Consider the following 18,938-nt stretch of genomic DNA (forward strand, 5'->3'; position numbering starts at 1 on the left):
GTTTTGGGGTTGCTTCAGCCTCGTGGCTGTCTTTGACGCCGGCAAGTTTTTCCGGCACTTCTGGGCTTGTTCTGGCTTGACAACACTTGTGGATCAAACATTGAGAAGCTTGCGGGGTTGCAGCATCAAACATCATCAGTTCATCATCAACCCAGTTTCGGCAGTGAGTCAGGGGAGCTGAATTCGGTTGATCGATCGATGTCGATTTTCGAAGGTATTTCCCAAACTTTGAATCAAAGTGTGGAAGTTGAATGTATTGTGGTTGATTAAGTTCAGATCGAGTTCTCCCTGGTTATTGCTTTTATCAGATTGCAGTAACTATACTAGTTATTTGAGTTGAGAAGGAAATTTGGATGAGTTAATGAATTTGTTATTGGTTTTTGGACTGGAATTGGTTACTTGCGTTGTATGCTGATTGTAAAGTGTAGTAGAAAATGGTGATTTGAGTTTGTTTCAGATTTGGTGGTTAATTTGCAGGTGAATTGGGATATGTATCAATGTTAGGGCTTGAATTTTTGTGATGCAAGAGACAATCAGATTCGGTGTAGTGTGATCGCCGCTCGTGGCGGCGAGCAAGGAATCGAATTCAGGATTTGCCAAAAGTTGGCGGAGGCCACCTCAACATTCCCTTCATCTTCATTTGGATTTGTTGGGCGCCGGAGATAGTTGCGGGGAGAGGAGGATCAGAGGAAGAGAAGAATAAGAGTGTATTTTTTTAATGTGGAAATTAAGTGAAATGTCGAATTTACCCCTATATCTGGGCCCACTAGCTGAGTTTGTCGCTGCCACGTCAGCATTTAACGTCTAATTTGGACGGCACAGTAAAATTTGGACACGGCTGATTGAAATTGAAAGCACAGGGGTGTTGCTGATTAAATTGAAAGGGCAGAGACTGACATGATGTTACCCCCAAACCTCAGGGTACTAAACTGAAATTTTTCAATGTTTGAACTTAAGACTTCATTCAATATTAGGTAAAACAATACGACCAAGTGATTTTTGTGTTAAGAGTTAATTACTTTACTTAATTCAAGATACTATCACAGTGATTATGAAAATCTTAAAAAAATTTGTCATAAAGAAAACAGTTGTATTGTAAAGTATTATGTGACTTGCCATAGTGCTGTAATTAAACAGACGTTTAGGGTTACGGTTACGATTACTATTACATTTTCACTGTTCTTGTGACATATGCAGTGCAGCGATGTTGTTCGACATCAAGTCACATCCTGGTTACCTTTCATTCTAGATGCGTCTGTGCATCTTATTATCATTTATTATTTTTTCTTTATTATAGATGCGTTTGTGCATCTCGTTATGCTTTATTGTTTTCTTTCGATGCTTTTGTATCGCTCCATGTAACCCCCTGTTATCACTTAATATAGTCTGTCGTCTTTCTTTAAAAAAAAAAAAAAAAAAAAACAGACGTGCTAAAGTAATTTTGTTGAATAACTTGGTCTTTTGGTGAGAAGGAGAGCTAAAAAGCTCGGAATAATAACAATCTAAGTAACTATCCGATGTGACCTTAAGATGACATATTCTTTCAACTTAAACTACATGTACTTCTACATTTAACTGATTTAAGATTGTATACACACATATTGTAAGGAATATATGAGGACACATCAGGAGGCTATCTTGTTTTTTTCTTTCTCTTTTATGATAAAAGTCAGGAAAAATCACTATATTTCTTATGCAAAAAGAAAATATAGAAGGAAGGAAGGAAGAAAAAATGACCAAGAAATACACAAAGAGAAAGATTAGTTGTAGCACTTGAGTTGTTTATATGATCCAAAAAAAAAATATATACCTCCCAGCTAGGATGGGTTCCAAACCCCTTTTCTTTTCTTTTTTTAAAAAAGAGGAACGCGCCTCACGCTCTAAAAACCTAGAAGCTTTGCCCGTGTTTTCTTTCGTTCTCATCTGGATGTGCAGCTGCGCAGGTGCCGGCTTTTGGCCGCCCCGGCGCAAGTTGTGTGCGGCCAGACGGGTTGCCTGTTTTATGAGCGTATCCATTGCTCGGAGGCTGGAGTCAGAGAGTGCATTTCATCTCTCTCGGTGTAAGGAGGCCGTTGTATCTAGAGCTGTGTCGGGGTTGAGGATTGAGATCGGACCGACTTTGGATCTTAGTTGGATTAGAACGGCGTCTTGCTGCGGTCGGGGGTGTACCGAGATCGACGGTTTGCTGGTTGGGATCGTTTGCTTGACGGCGATTCTCTGTTGTTCGAATAGGGTACTGATGTAGATCCATGGGTTTTGGGTGGTTGGGACTGCGGCGGTGCGCTGGGACTGGCAGAAGGAGGCGTGCTGGTGGTGGGGCGACGATTCTGGTGCAGTGGTCGACTTGGGCCGAGAGGGGGATGCACCTTGCTAGCCTAGTTAATTGGGCCTAGGTATTGCTAGTGGACCTGGAAGTTGTCTTTAGGCCTCTTTTGGCCTGGTTTTTGTTTTATTGCTTTATGTTGCTGTTATTTTTTAGTTAGAAGTTAATAAGTCCCTCCCGAGTTGGGGTAGGGCGTAGAGGGCTGTGTTCCGAGCTGCACACCTTGTGTGCCTTGTCTGCTCTAAGTAGGCGGCGAGTTCCTTGGTTCGTCAAATGGTCGCAACCTCCTAGTGGTAGGGTGAAACTAAGTGTCGTCGGATTTATCTTCGGGCGGCAACATAGCGAGAAAGCTGTGCTTATGGTAATTATGCTACGTTGTAATCATGTTATATATCGAGTTATCTTTCCATTATGTCATCGCTATGTCAAAGCAAATAGAGTAGCCATAAGAGCACTATTTGCTAGTTGGTGTCTGGTTGAATACATTTTTTTGATAGACTCCTGATATTATTTCGGGTCATTCTCTAGATGCTTATTATAAGGGGTTTAGGCTCAATGTCCCCTTCTTGTATTTGATGAAACTAAGCTTGAGGGCAGCCTCACCAGCTATTTATTTTTAAAAAAAAATGCTTTACCACAATTTGTGTGGATGAAAATAAAAGAAAAAATATAAAAGTCAAACACCACGGTCTTTTCAAAGTATTTTCTATTTTTCATCGCAAAATCACAAAATCCAAAAATATAAAAGCCACTCAAACAAACCACGAGAAGAGTCGCATTAGGGTCGGGTTGAGTTCAGAAACCCGGAGAACCCGGCCACCCATATAAAACCCAAGCAACAAAAACAACCAAGCAAATGAAGTAAAGCGCACTAAGGAACAATTTTTAACACGTATTATTTTCCCGAACCAAGATTATTATTATTTTATATTTTAGCCTTGGGAGAGTGGCCAACACCTTCTTCTTATTTTGTGTTAAGGAAATCCCATTTATAAAATCACAAAAACTTCTCCCTTCTTACCCCCTTTCTTAGATCTCTCTCCCTTGTTCGCTTTTCAGAGAGGGTTCCAGATCTCGCAGCGATTCGAATCCCACCGCAGGGTTCGAAGCGCTCTATCTCCCTCTCTCTCTTTCTCTCTCTTACTTCGCTTGTGGATTCACGGCTTGAATCGCACCAGTAGATCCGAGCCTTCGGTTCTGAGCCGTCGATCTGCGCAACCATGGCGGCGGCTAACGCTCCGATCACCATGAAGGAGGCCTTAACGGTTAGTTCTCGGCTCTGATTCGATGCTCGATTAGTTCAATTTGTTGTTACAGCTCTGTGTTCTTAGCTCAGATAGCTGTTTTCTGGTCAAATTGTGCTCGATTCGTAGTCTGAACTTCGTTTTTTATTGCTTTAGTTCGCGTCAAGCTTCAGATAGATCTGTTAGTCTGAAGTTTATTGTCTCTGTTCAGATCTGATAGTTTAGCTCACTAGGAATTGCTTACTTTAGCCAGTAGCTTTTGAATACGAGTAGATGTATACTTGGGGGTTTTGACTGTTATGAAAAGTGATTGATGAGTTCATGTGATCTGATCTGATTGCAGCTTCCGAGCGTTGGGATTAATCCGCAATTCATAACGTTTACACATGTTACTATGGAGTCCGATAAGTACATATGTGTTCGGGAAACAGCGCCGCAGAATAGTATTGTGATTATTGATATGAGTATGCCGAATCAGCCTTTGAGGAGGCCTATCACCGCCGACTCTGCACTTATGAATCCAAACTCCAAAATCCTTGCTTTGAAAGGTAGGTTATAACTTATTACTATGTATTGACATTGATAAATGGTCATGGTTAGCTTTTTGGTATTGATCTTAATGTGGTGGATGCACGATACAATATGCTTCTGCTTCAACTTGTTGAACCTCAGTTTACTTAATTATGAGTGCATAATTTGTGTTACATTTAGTGGAACCATGAGCAACTATTATATGCAGTTCAAGTGTTTGCATTAGTTAAATTTCTGGTTCTTGCGTCTAATCAATTTACATCAAATGAGTTTTGATATGGTCAGTAGAAGATATACAGTAATTTGTTGATCGTTGCTTTAGTTTGTCTTTCCTTTTTGTTTAAATGCGTTGTTGCTTTAAGCCACTTCACAACACAATTCTAGTGTTGCATCTGTTTACTGTCCTTTTATTGGCATTTCGGAAGTACTTTGGTATTAGGGATCACTACTTTACATTTCAAAAAATTAAGGTTATTTAACTACTTTTTAGATGATCATTGAGACTCCAAAAAACTATTATATGGACAGTAGTGATTATTGTTGTTAGTGCTGGATTCTTGATATTCTGTATTAGTAAATTTTGCTCATGTATTTTCTTATGCATTTGAAGCTCAAGTCCAGGGAACTACTCAGGACCACCTTCAAATTTTTAACATTGAGATGAAAGCAAAACTGAAATCACACCTTATGCCTGAGCAGGTACTCACTTCATTGCTTACTAATTAGTACATGTTTTCAAATTGTAGTTAGTTGCATGTTTTCGGATCTGAACATATCCTCATTACTTTCTGTGTAGATTGTCTTTTGGAAATGGATAACCCCAAAGATGTTGGGTCTTGTCACACAGACTACAGTATATCATTGGTCAATTGAAGGTAAATATGCCTTAATCCTCTTATTTGAGTATCATGTTTCATACTCTTTTGGTTCTGTTATTGGAAACATTTACACTTATGGTTTGCATCTCCCTTGTAGGTGAGTCTGAACCAGTAAAGGTATTTGAGCGAACAGCTAATCTGGCAAACAATCAGATCATAAATTACCGTTGTGATCCTTCTGAGAAGTGGTTGGTTCTGATTGGAATTGCTCCTGGTGCTCCTGAGGTGTGTTGTTAGGTTTATTAATCCCTGTGCACATAAGAGTGACCAGTTCTCATTTAAGGACCTTCTTATATCTGCTTCATACGTGAAACCATGTTTTTTTACTGAAATAATACAATATTAATTGCATGGTGGTGGGATGTGTGATCCAAGCATTTGAATGGCTTTAGCTAGTGTTGCAATCCCAATAAACATCAATATAGGCATGGTCTTGCAGATTTTGTGCAGCATTTGCTAAAATTTTAGGGTTTTTCTTCATCCTGATTTCAAATTTCTGTTCTATGAATCTTATGAATGTTCTGAATGTCATCCGTTGTATAGACTCTTGCTTAATGAGTGTTTGTGGCCAGACATCTAATTGTCCGTTTTTCTATCTGTAATTGAATATTTTGACTTCTGCTCATAATTGTTCAGTACAATACTCTGGCACTATATCCTCATTTCTGATATAAAGTTTGCAATATCTCTGGAGACTCCTGAAGAAAATGCAACCTTTATGTTCTAAGACAAACTTTGCTTTACTGCTTCTGATGTTTAATCTTGTTTTGTTTTCAGAGGCCACAATTGGTTAAAGGGAACTTGCAACTCTTCTCGGTGGATCAGCAGCGCAGTCAAGCTCTTGAAGCGCATGCCGCATCCTTTGCCCAGTACAAGGTGTGCAACTTTCCCTATCGCATTCCTACTCTTTATCTATTCTCTTCCCCCTTTGCACACATGGACAAATAGTTTCGTTGAACTTTATTGTTTTGAACAGGTTCCAGGGAATGAGAATCCTTCCATTCTGATTTCCTTTGCCACTAAGACACTCAATGCTGGACAGATTACATCCAAGTTACATGTTATTGAGCTTGGTGCCCAGCCAGGTTGGTGCACATATTGTACTAAAAGTTACATATATGCTAGCAACACCTGGATTATCGTTGTGTTTGAACATGCATTTGTTTCTTTATCCAAAGTCTCCCAGTTTGTGAGGACAGATCATATTTTCTTGTATATTGGACTAGAAAACCTTATTTATGATTAGTGGTAATCAGTTGATGAGATGTTGACTACATCTGCTGGGACTCCTTTTAGAAGGAATTTATAGGGTCATAAGATAGATCTAGAATGGGTAAAAAAATTTGAATAGATGGTAGTCTTTTTCCTACGTATGTATATCTCACTGATTTAAAAGAAGAAATAATGAGTTTGACTGTGTCTGCAGGGAAGCCATCTTTTACAAAGAAACAAGCAGATCTTTTCTTTCCTCCAGATTTTGCAGATGATTTCCCAGTTGCCATGCAGGTATGGAATTTGCTGATGCTTCGTACTCATCTTGGTTAAAAATTATAATATACGAATCTCAACAACAAATTTGTTAATTTTGCAGATGTCTCACAAGTACAGTTTGATTTATGTAATTACAAAGCTGGGGCTTCTATTTGTATACGACTTAGAGACAGCTAGTGCAGTTTACAGAAATAGAATTAGTCCAGATCCAATTTTCTTGACGACAGAAGCTTCATCAATGGGAGGGTTTTATGCTGTTAATAGGCGGGGCCAGGTGTTGTTGGCTACCATTAATGAGCAAACAATTGTGCCTTTTGTCAGTGGTCAGGTGTGTTTGAATTTTTCTCCTTCCTTTTGTGGTATCACATTAGCAGCATTATGTGATGTGCTTAGGTACTTTGTTTTGATTTCATTTGCAGTTAAACAATTTGGAGCTTGCCGTCAATCTGGCAAAAAGAGGAAATCTTCCTGGTGCTGAGAATCTGGTAAGCCATTTTAATTTTCGATGTTGAGTTGTGTAGGAAATAGTCTTCTATGACAACTTGGAAATCTTATGTTATTTCTGCTGTATCTCTTTTATTTTTTATTTTATTCTTATTTTTTTAATACCGTATGAATGAACTAATAGAGTAGGATGAGGGGGGTAAGGTAAGGGATGTTGGGCCTTAATTTCTAAGGTGGCCAGCAACTTCTCCTTGGTCAACTGGGTTATACTTGGCTATCTCCCTGATTTCTGTCAAATTCCTGATATGCCTACTTGAACATTACAGGTTGTCCAGCGTTTCCAAGAACTGTTTGCCCAAACCAAGTACAAAGAAGCTGCCGAACTGGCTGCTGAGTCCCCACAAGGAATTCTTCGTACACCGGATACAGTTGCTAAATTTCAGGTTTGTTTGCGTAAAAAGTTGTATATGTTTTTCTTTTGCTATTATTTTTGTAGGTTCAGATCATACTTCCTTTATGTTTCTCTGGAATGAAATTCAATATTTTCCTGTAATCTTGCAGAGTGTTCCTGTCCAAGCTGGGCAAACACCCCCTTTGTTGCAATACTTTGGGACACTCTTAACGAGAGGGAAGCTCAATGCCTTTGAGTCATTGGAATTGTCACGTCTTGTTGTGAACCAGAACAAGAAGAATCTTTTGGAAAACTGGTTGGCAGAGGACAAACTGGAATGCAGTGAGGAACTAGGAGATCTTGTGAAGGTATTATTTGCAATATAAATTAAGCACATTCTTTTAGATTTGTCCATATGTGGTCACTGTAGCCTTAACATCATGTCTGATATTTTCCTTGCAGACTGTGGATAATGATCTGGCTTTGAAAATATACATTAAAGCCAGAGCAACTCCAAAAGTTGTTGCAGCTTTTGCTGAGCGAAGGGAGTTTGATAAAATCCTGATCTACTCAAAGCAGGTGAAGAAATTTGTTTTATGTTGTAATGGCTTTTTAAGTTTTGTTTATGTGTTGATTTCTAATGATATCCATTTTTCCTTGCTTTAGGTTGGCTACACACCTGACTATCTGTTCCTTTTGCAAACAATTCTCCGAGCAGACCCGCAGGTATTCAAAGAATATTCGATACGCTTATAGTTGCTATTCTAGTCCTTTAAAGTTGAAGGCATAGTAAGATCTTTGGTCATTTGTTCTGTGAAGGTTCTGTTCACATTGAAGTAGTTTGTTAAGAACCCAAACAACTGTATTTAGGTTGGGGTAGAATTTCATGTTAGATCTTTTTAATATTTAATCTAAACTATGATTTTTGAATGTAGGGTGCTGTTAATTTTGCATTGATGATGTCCCAAATGGAGGGTGGTTGTCCTGTTGATTACAACACCATTACAGATCTCTTTCTTCAGGTTTGTATATTAATAATTAAGTCATATACTATGCTTTGTCATATTATATCAGAAGAATATGCCTCATGCTTTTTTTGTTTCTGTAGAGGAATCTGATTCGTGAGGCAACCGCTTTTCTACTGGATGTTTTGAAGCCAAATCTCCCTGAACACGCCTTCCTGCAGACAAAGGTTTCTATGCTCAAAGCTATGTATTACTTGATTGTAGCCATATCTACAGATGGTTGACCTTTTTCATTGGTCCAGGTCCTCGAGATTAACTTGGTTACTTTTCCAAATGTGGCTGATGCCATTTTAGCCAATGGTATGTTCAGTCATTATGATCGTCCTCGAATTGCCCAGTTATGTGAAAAAGCTGGTCTTTATGTGCGAGCTTTGCAAGTAAGATGTCTTCTTCTGATTTCATAGATTAAGTTTTTTCTCTTACCGTGTTTTACCTCAAAATGTCAGCGACACTAATTTTTTTTTATTCTGGTGCAGCACTACTCCGAGTTGCCTGATATTAAACGTGTCATAGTGAATACACATGCAATAGAGCCGCAGTCACTAGTAGAGTTTTTTGGTACCTTGTCAAAGGAATGGGCATTGGAGTGTATGAAGGATCTCTTGCTGGTCAATTTGAGAGGCAACCTTCAGATAATTGTGCAGGTACACTTTCTTCTTGCCACTGTCATGTTTAAAATATCTAGAGCATTAAATGAAGAAAACTAAGGCATGTCTGCACAGGTTGCTAAGGAGTACTCTGATCAGTTGGGTACTGATCAATGCATGAAGCTGTTTGAGCAGTTCAAGTCATATGAAGGATTGTACTTCTTCCTCGGATCATTTTTGAGTTCAAGGTATTCTGTTGTAGAATATAGACTACTGATTTACTGTTCCCTCCCTTTTTTCAGAGGAACATCCAGTTTATTCTTGATTTTGATGTACTTCCTAATTGTTGGACAGTGAGGATCCTGAAATCCACTTCAAGTACATTGAGGCAGCTGCCAAAACTGGACAAATTAAAGAGGTCGAGAGAGTTACTAGAGAATCAAATTTCTATGATGCAGAGAAAACAAAGAACTTTTTAATGGAAGCTAAGCTCCCTGATGCACGACCCCTTATCAATGTTTGCGACCGTTTTGGTTTTGTTCCAGATCTCACCCACTACTTGTACACAAACAATATGCTCCGTTACATTGAGGGTTACGTTCAAAAGGTATTATATTCGTCTTTTTTTTACTTTTAAAATTGTGGAGTAATTATTCTTATATTGATGCTGTTTTACTGATTTCATAGGTGAATCCTTCAAATGCTCCTTTAGTTGTGGGACAGTTGCTAGATGACGAGTGCCCTGAAGATTTTATCAAAGGCTTGATCCTTTCTGTACGTTCATTGCTTCCAGTGGAGCCCCTTGTGGAGGAATGTGAGAAGAGGTGTGATACTAATACTAATCTGTCCTTTTTTTTGGTTGAATTCTCACTCTTTGGATCATGTTTTTCCTCAATCTATACGGAATTTATTTTTCTTTTTTCTTATCATTAGGAATCGACTTCGTTTACTCACTCAGTTCTTGGAGCATCTTGTGAGTGAGGGAAGCCAGGATGTGCACGTCCACAATGCGTTGGGTAAAATCATCATTGATAGTGGAAACAATCCTGAACACTTCCTTACCACAAACCCATATTATGATTCTCGTGTTGTGGGTAAATATTGTGAGAAACGTGATCCTACTCTGGCTGTTGTTGCTTATCGACGTGGACAATGCGATGATGAGCTTATCAATGTTACAAATAAAAACTCTTTGTTTAAATTACAAGCAAGGTCAGTGATACTTTTTATCTTATATATATATATATATATATATATATATATATATATTTCTTACATCCGCGGCTTTTTTGTTTCGGCATTTTCATTTACGAATTATTTGTGAACAGATATGTCGTTGAGAGGATGGATGAGGATCTTTGGGCTAAAGTTCTTGACCCTGAGAATGAATTTAGAAGACAACTTATTGATCAAGTGGTTTCTACTGCCTTGCCCGAAAGCAAGAGCCCAGAACAAGTTTCTGCGGCTGTTAAGGCTTTCATGACTGCTGATTTGCCCCATGAATTAATTGAGCTTCTTGAAAAGATTGTGCTTCAAAACTCTGCCTTCAGTGGGAACTTTAATCTGCAAAATCTGCTCATTTTGACAGCCATCAAGGCAGATCCGTCTAGAGTTATGGATTATATTAATAGGCTAGACAATTTCGATGGACCTGCAGTTGGGGAAGTAGCTGTGGAAGCCCAACTGTATGAGGAAGCATTTGCAATTTTCAAGAAGTTCAACTTGAATGTCCAAGCTGTCAATGTCTTGCTGGATAATATCCGAAGCATTGATAGGGCTGTAGAATTTGCATTCCGTGTTGAAGAGGATGCTGTTTGGAGTCAGGTTGGAAAGGCTCAACTCCGGGAGGGACTTGTGAGTGATGCGATTGAGTCATTTATTCGGGCGGATGATGCCACACAATTCTTGGATGTTATTCGAGCTTCTGAAGATGCAGATGTTTACCATGACTTGGTGAGATACCTTCTGATGGTTAGGCAGAAGACAAAAGAGCCGAAGGTGGACAGTGAGCTCATTTATGCATATGCCAAGATTGATAGGCTGGCTGACATTGAAGAGTTCATTCTTATGCCAAATGTTGCCAATCTTCAAAATGTTGGTGATCGCCTATATGATGAGACCCTCTATGAGGCTGCAAAAATAATTTATGCTTTTATATCCAACTGGGCCAAGTTGGCTGTCACACTTGTCAAGCTCAAACAATTCCAAGGTGCTGTTGATGCAGCACGAAAAGCCAATAGTGCGAAGACATGGAAGGAAGTTTGCTTTGCTTGTGTTGATGCTGAGGAGTTCCGCTTAGCTCAAATATGTGGTCTCAACATCATTATACAGGTAATTTGTTGTGTTTATACATTTCTCTTATATATTTTTCAATGGATCCTCAGCTACAGTCATTGCATGCTCCGAGTTGGTTGGTGGCAAGTTCCCATGCTAATTGTATCCGTCTTGCAGAATATTTGCTCTTGCTATTCTAACAAGGCTGTGTGTTATTTCAATTTATAGGTGGATGATTTGGAGGAGGTCAGTGAATTCTACCAGAATAGAGGATGCTTCAATGAGCTAATTTCTCTAATGGAAAGTGGTCTTGGCTTAGAACGTGCACACATGGGAATCTTTACTGAATTGGGGGTTCTGTATGCTAGATACCGTCCTGAGAAACTTATGGAGCACATCAAACTGTTCTCAACTCGTTTAAATATTCCCAAGCTCATTCGAGCTTGTGATGAGCAGCAGCATTGGAAGGAGCTAACCTATTTATATATTCAATATGATGAGTTTGATAATGCTGCAACAACCATCATGAATCATTCCCCTGAAGCCTGGGATCACATGCAGTTCAAAGATGTGGCAGTTAAAGTTGCAAATGTGGAGCTATATTATAAGGCTGTGCACTTTTACTTGCAAGAGCATCCAGATCTCATTAATGATATTCTAAATGTGCTTGCTCTCCGTGTAGATCATACACGTGTGGTGGACATTATGCGAAAGGTAATTGATTTTGCATGCACTATTCAATGGAACTTTGGTTACTAGGGAAAAGAGACTGGAAGTAGTTTCTATTTGGCTATCATCTGATATTCTTTTGCATTTAAAATGTCAGGCTGGGCACCTACTCCTTGTGAAGCCATACATGGTTGCTGTTCAGAGCAACAATGTCTCAGCTGTGAATGAGGCTTTGAATGAGATATATGTTGAAGAGGAAGACTATGAAAGATTGCGTGAATCAATTGATTTACATGACAGCTTTGATCAAATAGGTCTTGCTCAGAAGGTACGGCTCATTTGATTTCTAGCCTATTATCTGTAAATGTGTTAATGTGCAGGAGAGTCAATTCCTTTGTCCTAATTTATACATGTGGCAAGAGCCTTACACCATTTCTTTGGTCAGATTGAAAAACACGAGCTTCTGGAAATGAGGCGCGTTGCTGCTTATATTTACAAGAAAGCTGGAAGGTGGAAGCAGTCCATTGCATTATCAAAGAAAGACAAACTTTACAAAGATGCCATGGAGACAGCCTCACAGTCTGGTGACCGTGAACTTGCGGAGGAATTGCTAGTTTACTTCATTGAACAGGTACAGTTTATTATCAGAAAAAGGCTGATGTTATCAACTTGACAATTTTGATGATTTATAAGACGCTTATGCTTATATATGTGTATGTACTTTTTTGTCAAATTGCAGGGAAAGAAAGAATGCTTTGCGTCATGCCTCTTTGTCTGTTACGATTTGATTAGGCCGGATACTGCCCTTGAACTTGCTTGGATGAACAACATGATAGACTTTGCCTTCCCATATCTGTTACAGGTAATTCTTGTTATCAACTATTTATTGGAAGTAAAAGGGGCTAATCAGTTGTCTGCTTTGTATGTGGCATTTGGAACAACCTTCTACGGTTCTACCTTTATTAATGATTTGTTATGATTCTGTTTTGCAGTTCATCCGTGAATACACTGGTAAAGTCGATGAATTGGTGAAGGACAGAATTGAAGCCCAGAAAGAGGTCAAGGAGAAGGAGAAGGAAGAGAAAGAAGTTATAGCACAGCAGGTACTCACTTTGAATTTCCCTTCTCCTATTCCTTTAAAGAAAGTGGCTCTTCTGTAAACTTCTTTTCCACTCTTCTTTCTTCCTTGGTTTACAATGTGGTTTATTGATTTGTTGTTGCAGAACATGTATGCACAGTTGTTGCCTCTTGCTTTGCCTGCTCCACCAATGCCTGGTATGGGAGGAGGGTATGGTCCTCCGCCTCCAATGGGAGGAATGGGGATGCCTCCGATGCCGCCTTATGGCATGCCACCAATGGGCAGTAGCTACTGAGATGTGTTGAAATATTGTTGTGAAACTTGATGGTGAATTTGGTGTTATAGTAGGGCAACCTGTCTGATAGAACATTGCATTTTAGTGTAATTTTATGGGGCTTCCCTGCTCTTCGTTTTTGTTTTTGTCGTCATTTGTTTTGATGGGTTGAGAGGGTGCAGTTTAAATAATTGTGTCAATAGGTTGTGTGGATAGGAAAGTCTTGTAATATTCTTTTGTAGCACAGAGGCATTGTTCTTTTTTGGATGGTCAATGAGGGCGAGCTTAGAATTTTCTCCTCTGTATTAATTTGTTCTGTTTTTCAATCTTTCCCGAGTATAATACAAAACAGTACACTGATGATTTTGGAATGCTTTAGTTCCACTATTCAATATATGTTCAAATTGATTTAACTGCAGCGTTTTTACTCATATACCTTGTGCTGCACCTTTCTTTTTGCGATTAAAGAACGAAACATGGAAATTTGCAGATAGCTTATATAACGATCATTAGGTAAATGGGTGTGGCTAGGGTTGTTTGCAGATAGAGTTATATAAGCTATCTGCCTCCATTGTAAGAGAATCTATCGATGAATGAAAAATCAGTTTTATCTACTTATTTTCTTTAGCTTTCTCTTAGTTCCTTTCCTTTGCAATGTCGTTTCTTTCTCTTAGTTCCTTTCCTTTGCAATGTCGTTTCATGGCTACGATCCCGGGGATCGTAACATAGCTCTGGTGGGTATTTCACCCAAGGCTCCAAGGTCGAAGTGTGCAGCAGAGAAAAAGGAAGGTAGAAGCAAATCATTATGAGGAAAGCCAAAGTTTGAGGGCGCAGCAAAAACAAACGGAGGTCCGACAGTCGAACCAACCCACAGCTGCTAATTAGAAGATACCAACACTCTAATCACGTGCTCGGCACGTGACCGTAGAATGAACGCAACTCAGTGCCAACTTTTGCAGATTTTGAAAGATTCTGTATCACTTTCTGATAGACTGATACAGAATCCGGTAATAAAATTATGTACCGTATTTGAACCTATGCCGAACTTGTAATGTCAATTTAATTCTCTCTCTTCTAATTTAGATTAGGAATGTCGATTTCATTTGTATAGAAACTAGGATAGCAAATTATTCGTTTCCTATTAGGAATAAGTTTGCACCTAAAACAACTCTCTATACAACGGAATATTAAGATTTATGTTCCTATAAATAGAGAGCTCCTAGCTTCAGTTATAGAGGAATCAACTCGAAGCTAGGATAGGAAACTGCATGCATACTAAACTTGATGTTACTCGATTTCGTGCTATTTGTCAACAAAAGCAATCGTCTACTCATATGGAGGAAATCAAGGTTCCCATCCAAGTTCGCATTCAGGATCAAAATTCGGTATACACATTTGTCTCATCCTTTTCAAAGAAAAAAAAAACTCCCAAATAATGAGTGATGGGAAGATATATATAGGAGGAGAGAGAATTGAAGGAAAGTAAAGGAATAGAAAAAATTAGTAGAGGATTGAATGAGTGTGAGGGGAAATAAAAAAAAAGTGTTATAACTATGATACACGGTGAATTTAATTTTAAATAGGAGTCACTGTCTAATTCAAAGTTTAGGGCATGTTAAGAGAAATATAAGGAACGATTCTTTCTGTCGACCCTAAAGGGGTGTTTCGTTTTTGTACTGCTTGCTGAATTTTAATGAAAGGGCTGACCTATTTCCATAAAAAAAAGAGAAATAGGTTAGGATAGGATCCAAATTCATATTTCTTCGTTTTTTTTTTTTTTTTTTTGACTTTGTCAAGGGGAACCCAAATGCTTCCTATGCCCAAGATAAACCCCTTCGTTCTTCTTACTTATATCTATATACATTAATGGTTCTTCAAAGCTAAGTAATTGCTTTAGTTTAAGTCTTTAATTCCTAAATAGATTGTCAACTATATACAAACTCTTCTACATTTAATTTCCACCTAAAAGGATACTATGTGATTGTATTCTTCACTTCTACATGGTACTTGGTGTTCCACATCCTAAATTTCTACAGCTGTTCTTAAATTTGTTATGTCATTGATTGTTCAAGAGAAGTTGCAAGAAACGGATAGAGAAATAGAAAATAAATGGGCATATGTGGATGGTAAAAAGATGGAGGTAATATTTAGTAGAGATGTCTTTGTTTTTTTTTTTTCCCCTCGACCGTGTTTGTTGTGATTTCTTATTATCATCTTAAACAGGTGTCATGCTATCGAATTGAACCACCTAGACTATTTATAGGCCGTGGGAAGCACCCAAAGGTTTATTAGTTTTCTTATTTTATGAGTTTTCATAATTTAGTGTTGTTAATATTCTTTTATAAACATGTATATGTGTTGGACTTGATATTTACTATTGTTATGGTTTCAGAATGGAATGTTAAAAAGACGAATCAACCCAAGTGATGTTATCATCAACATTGTATCTCCAATGTCAGACTCCACGCTGCCCCGTTCCTAGATGGTATGTATAAAGTTTTCCTTTACTATTCTACATATCAAATACTTTTATGAGACAACATGAAATTAATATGTGATATATATGTAGTTGGAAGAAAGTTGTACGCGATCCTCATCTTAAATGGCTCACATATTGGAAAGATTCAATTTCCGGGAGAAGAAAGTACATGAACTTGAAATATTGCAGCAGTATGTTTGACATTTCAAAATTTAACACCGCGAGGGAACTAAAGGTATTGAGATGAAAATAATATTTTAATATTTTCAAATAAATTAGAATTGTGTTGTTAACTTGTTGATATCAAACCTTTATTTTGAGTATAGATCAATCAAGCAAAGATCAAGCAACAATACACAGTGGATTTCACAAGTCCAAATCTTGTGGATAAGCAATGTGCAATTGTTACATATCTTATTGATACATTAGCTTTAAGACCTGGACATGTTAAGGTAACCGTTTCTATTCTAAGTACAAATATAATTGAAATTTGTTTTCCTTTATGAAGTTGAGTTAGTGCTTAAAGTTTATACATAATTATTTGTAGGACGAACAAATTACTGCACCTACTGTTGGATGTTGCACGTTAATGGTGAAAAACGTAATTTTACATGAACGTACCCTCATGTTTGGAGGTAATGTGTTTATAGGAATTTGAATTAAAGTTTATGACTTTATTTACCTCTTTTAATGGACATCCAACTTTGTTATTGACAAAAATCAGTTTCGCTTTACTGGGAAAACATCAGTCGACTACGAGAATGAGGTTGAAGTTGAAAACCTTGTATTTAATTGCATTAAAGAATTCCAGCTTGGTGAGTAGATATGTTACATATGTGAAATCCAAGTCCAAAGTTAACTTTTATTTCCTGGTCTATTTGTTAAAGGGAAATCTCCTGAAGACAATTTGGATGCCAAAAAATTGAATAGATATTTACAAAACTTGGGAAAACCTTTTGGCCTCCATTTTACAGCAAAGACATTCCGCACATTTCGAGCATCTGAAATGATGGATGATTTGGTATGCCATTGACTCAAACCTTTATTACTTGTCCTGATCTTTGTTGCTAAGGGAAAGTTTTTGCGGTCATCAGTTACTATATGCTTACTTTTTTTAAAAAAAAAAAATTTGTTTTATTAAGAAAAATAGAAGTCAAACTTATAAACAAAGTATCCACGGAAAGAGAAATTGGGGATACAAATCGCTTCACCCAAAACAAAGCGGTGGACAAATTTTGCTACTACTCCGACCAATTTTTCATTTTTCTAAGCTCTTAAACACAAAGTATTGCACAAAATTTGTCATTGATATGTTGTTTTGTAGCTATGAAGAATTTAACTGGCATTTCCAAACAATTTAGGCTTCACCAATGTTCCAGAGCTTGAATTGTCTGGGAATTCAATTTGATATAACATTACCCAAAAAAAAAAAAAAAATCTTAGGCAAAAGGTATCTAGTTCATTTAATACACTTGTTTTCAATTACAAATAATATAAAACAATGTTGTGTCAATTCGATGGTTGTCTTCTTATCGTACCTAGTTCTTTTTTTTTAGCTTTTGGGGATCTAGATTAAGATTTGTAAAATGATAAAAGAGTACAATATTATTGGAAACCAAGTTGAACTTGCACAATACATCACAACATGTCAATGGTTTTTTGTGGGGCATTCGCATGGATGTAGCCATGCTTTGTGCCAAACATGACATGATTGAGTTGTGTCTATACTCTAATATGAAGCATGCTTGGGATGAGATTAAGTGCTTAAGAGCTAGGGGTTTCAAGTTTACCAATTTAGTTTTGTTAGTAAGTAGTCAGAAGTCTTGGTGGAAAAATTGTTTCGTAAGAATTTGGAGCCTCTTGAACGAACACAATACTTTGGTGGCATAATAGGAATTAACTCGTGTTAGAGGTCTCAAAGATGCATAATTCAGAACCAACCTTACAGTAGCTGCAATACAAGGTATGTTAGCATTGGTGTCAAAAACTTCGTAATGTAATTTGAAGAAGTTTGGGTGTATATAACAAGTCAATAAGGTAGGGATCTATGCTCTGTAATACAGATTTCAAACTTTGCAATAGCCATGGTACAACACACAATAGATTATCATAAGATTAGAGTGGAGATATTATTTACATATATTCGATGAACACAGTATCGGTATTGGTTGTAAGTATCACCTAATGTTCTATATGCACGCTACAATGTAACTTTGGGGCGTAGGACAAGAAGAGTGATTTGCAAGTTTTAGATTGGTCAACGAGGTTTCTCCATCAAACACTTCTTCCATTAAAACAGAGTATATACTCAAACTTGAGTGTTTTACTTGTTGGATATAATGTAATGATGCTTTTTCATGGTTTTGATACTTTAGTTTATGTTGGATATTAATTTGGTAGGGTGCATCTCTTTTAAAGTATCTAGTAGCTGTACTTGTAGATTTTTCTGGTACACTCACTACTGATCTTGTACTACCAGAGGGCATCCCCTCTATCATAGTCCTTTGTGTATCGGTATTATATTATTGTGCAAGAGTGGTTTGTCCGTTTTGAAAAAATTAAATTTACTTCAAAGAGTGCTTCCCTAACCATATAGTTTCACAAAATTTGTCCTTATCCCCCTTGCCCAAAGTATTGAGTCCATGAGAAATATCCCTCCACAGATTTTGTCTAGAGGTTGCTGTTCATGTGGATTAGTGTTAATTTGCTTCGTTTCTTGACAGTTGAACAAGGAAGACTTGAAGGAGAAAACAGAAGAAGATAAGCTTGCTGTTTACTGGAATGCAAACAAGGAAGTTGCTATTTTTCTAAATCATCGGAGAGAAGTATCAGATTTTGAAGAGAAACAAGCTTGGGAGCTTAGCATACAGATCTTTGAACTAGAGGCAAGTATTATATCTCATTTTGCCAATTTTTGTCCATTCTTATCAATAACTTAACATACCAAATTATTTTTTGTGGGCTATAGGCGCAAAAATCAAAATTGGAGATTCAAAAAACTCATCCAAGTAATGAGTATAATGCCTCAAACCTTGGAAAACTCGAGTAAGTAATTGTTGTCTTCTTTGAGTTACTGTTGCATGGTGTCTACGACATAGGATTTCAGTTTCTAAGGTGAGTTTTATAATTTTTTTTTTCTTCAGAAAAATGGTACTCGTAATGATTGCTTTACTCATCTGATCGTTCCTACTAACATGCATCTTAAACATTGCCATTTACATAGATTTTTGACTCGTTTCTCCGAAACAAA

The 18,938-nt window shown here is 37.6% G+C and overlaps 2 protein-coding genes across 2 annotated transcripts; both read left to right on the forward strand.

Moving 5' to 3' along the window:
• The first annotated feature begins 3,277 nt into the window (after positions 1 to 3,277).
• Positions 3,278 to 13,622, forward strand: LOC133714939 (clathrin heavy chain 1). The gene is made up of 29 exons (XM_062141224.1): positions 3,278 to 3,588; positions 3,911 to 4,115; positions 4,709 to 4,797; positions 4,895 to 4,973; positions 5,074 to 5,201; positions 5,754 to 5,852; positions 5,953 to 6,061; positions 6,403 to 6,482; positions 6,568 to 6,795; positions 6,887 to 6,952; positions 7,238 to 7,354; positions 7,473 to 7,670; positions 7,765 to 7,881; positions 7,969 to 8,028; positions 8,238 to 8,324; positions 8,411 to 8,494; positions 8,570 to 8,704; positions 8,804 to 8,971; positions 9,050 to 9,162; positions 9,269 to 9,521; positions 9,602 to 9,738; positions 9,848 to 10,126; positions 10,243 to 11,245; positions 11,417 to 11,902; positions 12,015 to 12,185; positions 12,303 to 12,488; positions 12,597 to 12,719; positions 12,850 to 12,960; positions 13,081 to 13,622. Exons 1-29 carry the CDS (start codon positions 3,544 to 3,546, stop codon positions 13,228 to 13,230), a joined length of 5,106 nt encoding a protein of 1,701 aa, XP_061997208.1. The 5' UTR covers positions 3,278 to 3,543; the 3' UTR covers positions 13,231 to 13,622.
• A 276-nt stretch (positions 13,623 to 13,898) lies between these two features.
• On the forward strand, positions 13,899 to 16,511 carry LOC133716904 (DNA topoisomerase 1 beta-like). Its single transcript, XM_062143544.1, has 8 exons — positions 13,899 to 13,998; positions 15,246 to 15,349; positions 15,433 to 15,492; positions 15,602 to 15,663; positions 15,779 to 15,923; positions 16,015 to 16,140; positions 16,236 to 16,289; positions 16,413 to 16,511. Exons 1-8 carry the CDS (start codon positions 13,899 to 13,901, stop codon positions 16,509 to 16,511), a joined length of 750 nt encoding a protein of 249 aa, XP_061999528.1.
• The last annotated feature ends 2,427 nt before the right edge of the window (positions 16,512 to 18,938 follow it).

The sequence above is a fragment of the Rosa rugosa genome, chromosome 6 (genome assembly GCF_958449725.1).
Source record: "Rosa rugosa chromosome 6, drRosRugo1.1, whole genome shotgun sequence".
Classification (NCBI taxonomy): domain Eukaryota; kingdom Viridiplantae; phylum Streptophyta; class Magnoliopsida; order Rosales; family Rosaceae; genus Rosa; species Rosa rugosa.

Excerpts from the sequence above, each read along its gene's own strand:
- LOC133714939 (XM_062141224.1), top strand. The coding sequence starts at position 3,544 with ATGGCGGCGGCTAACGCTCCGATCACCATGAAGGAGGCCTTAACG. Across the intron at positions 4,974-5,073 it reads ATATCATTGGTCAATTGAAG|GTGAGTCTGAACCAGTAAAG; the intron begins GTAAATATGCCT and ends TCTCCCTTGTAG. Across the intron at positions 6,483-6,567 it reads ATTTCCCAGTTGCCATGCAG|ATGTCTCACAAGTACAGTTT; the intron begins GTATGGAATTTG and ends TTAATTTTGCAG.
- LOC133716904 (XM_062143544.1), top strand. The coding sequence starts at position 13,899 with ATGTCGTTTCATGGCTACGATCCCGGGGATCGTAACATAGCTCTGGTG. Across the intron at positions 16,141-16,235 it reads TAAGACCTGGACATGTTAAG|GACGAACAAATTACTGCACC; the intron begins GTAACCGTTTCT and ends AATTATTTGTAG. Across the intron at positions 16,290-16,412 it reads GCACGTTAATGGTGAAAAAC|TTTCGCTTTACTGGGAAAAC; the intron begins GTAATTTTACAT and ends GACAAAAATCAG.